This window comes from Haplochromis burtoni, unplaced genomic scaffold, assembly GCF_018398535.1.
Source record: "Haplochromis burtoni strain Fernald_Lab_line unplaced genomic scaffold, NCSU_Asbu1 Contig_164, whole genome shotgun sequence".
In the NCBI taxonomy this organism is placed as follows: Eukaryota; Metazoa; Chordata; class Actinopteri; order Cichliformes; family Cichlidae; genus Haplochromis; species Haplochromis burtoni.
In genome coordinates this window covers 503,037-503,789 of record NW_024582525.1, presented here as the reverse complement: position 1 = coordinate 503,789, position 753 = coordinate 503,037, and the positions used below count along the sequence as shown (strand labels likewise).

Sequence of the window (753 nt, the reverse complement as noted above, 5' to 3'; positions counted from 1 at the left end):
TTCTGCAACGCTGTGAAAGAGTAAATGTCACATGTTTATATACAAACATTTAACAAACAGTAGTTTTTATGAATACGTTTCAACAGAAATAATCAAATTACAACAACACACAAAAGGTGATGCTTACAGAAACAAGTAAGTTTGTTTTATTGCTATTTGTCAAGGTAGTTTTTTTTAATACTGCTACATTTTCTTGGATAAACACAAAAGCATCAACCTTTATAATCTCTGACTTCTATTCTTTTTCTTCCACTCTCTAGGTGCAGTGTCTGGACAGACAGTCGCATTTGGTTACAGACAGAATTGTGTGGTGGCTACGAGTGCCATTGGCACACATGACAGGAACGTTGAGAGGCTCTGTCTCTACCGCAGCACAGCAAACGCACTCCTGCTCCACAGCAGCCCTCTGCAGGGAGTACATGGACTTACTGCGACATTTGCCCTGACAGACAGAAAGACAGACAGATGGAAGGGTACACATAACAACAGGGAGACAGAAAGGACAGGATGGTGAGGGACAGTGTTACGATTTCACTCAAATTTGCAGGTTAATCCTACAGGGGAAAAGATTTAATCATTCTTAAATGTGTGTGTGTGTGTGTGTGTGTGTGCGTGTGTGTGTCTGTGTCTGTGTATCTTACCTCACAGTAGTACAGGTCTATCTGGTGCTCTGATTGGCAGTCATCCACCTTGATGTAGTCGAGCCTTCCCACTGTCTTTCGGCACTCTGGCTCTGTACCTTTACACCCACAC

General features: G+C 42.5%; 1 protein-coding gene across 1 annotated transcript in view; it reads right to left on the bottom strand.

Annotated features, from left to right (window-relative positions):
• Positions 1-119: 119 nt before the first annotated feature.
• vwf (von Willebrand factor) overlaps positions 120-753 on the bottom strand; it is a 21,762-nt gene continuing 21,128 nt past the window's right edge. Inside the window, exons 52-53 of the mRNA XM_005933059.3 lie at positions 642-739; positions 120-442 (exon numbers count right to left, since the gene is read on the bottom strand). Of these exons, the coding sequence (XP_005933121.1) occupies positions 257-442; positions 642-739 (284 nt within the window). The 3' untranslated portion in view covers positions 120-256. The remainder of the gene's footprint in view (positions 443-641; positions 740-753) is intronic.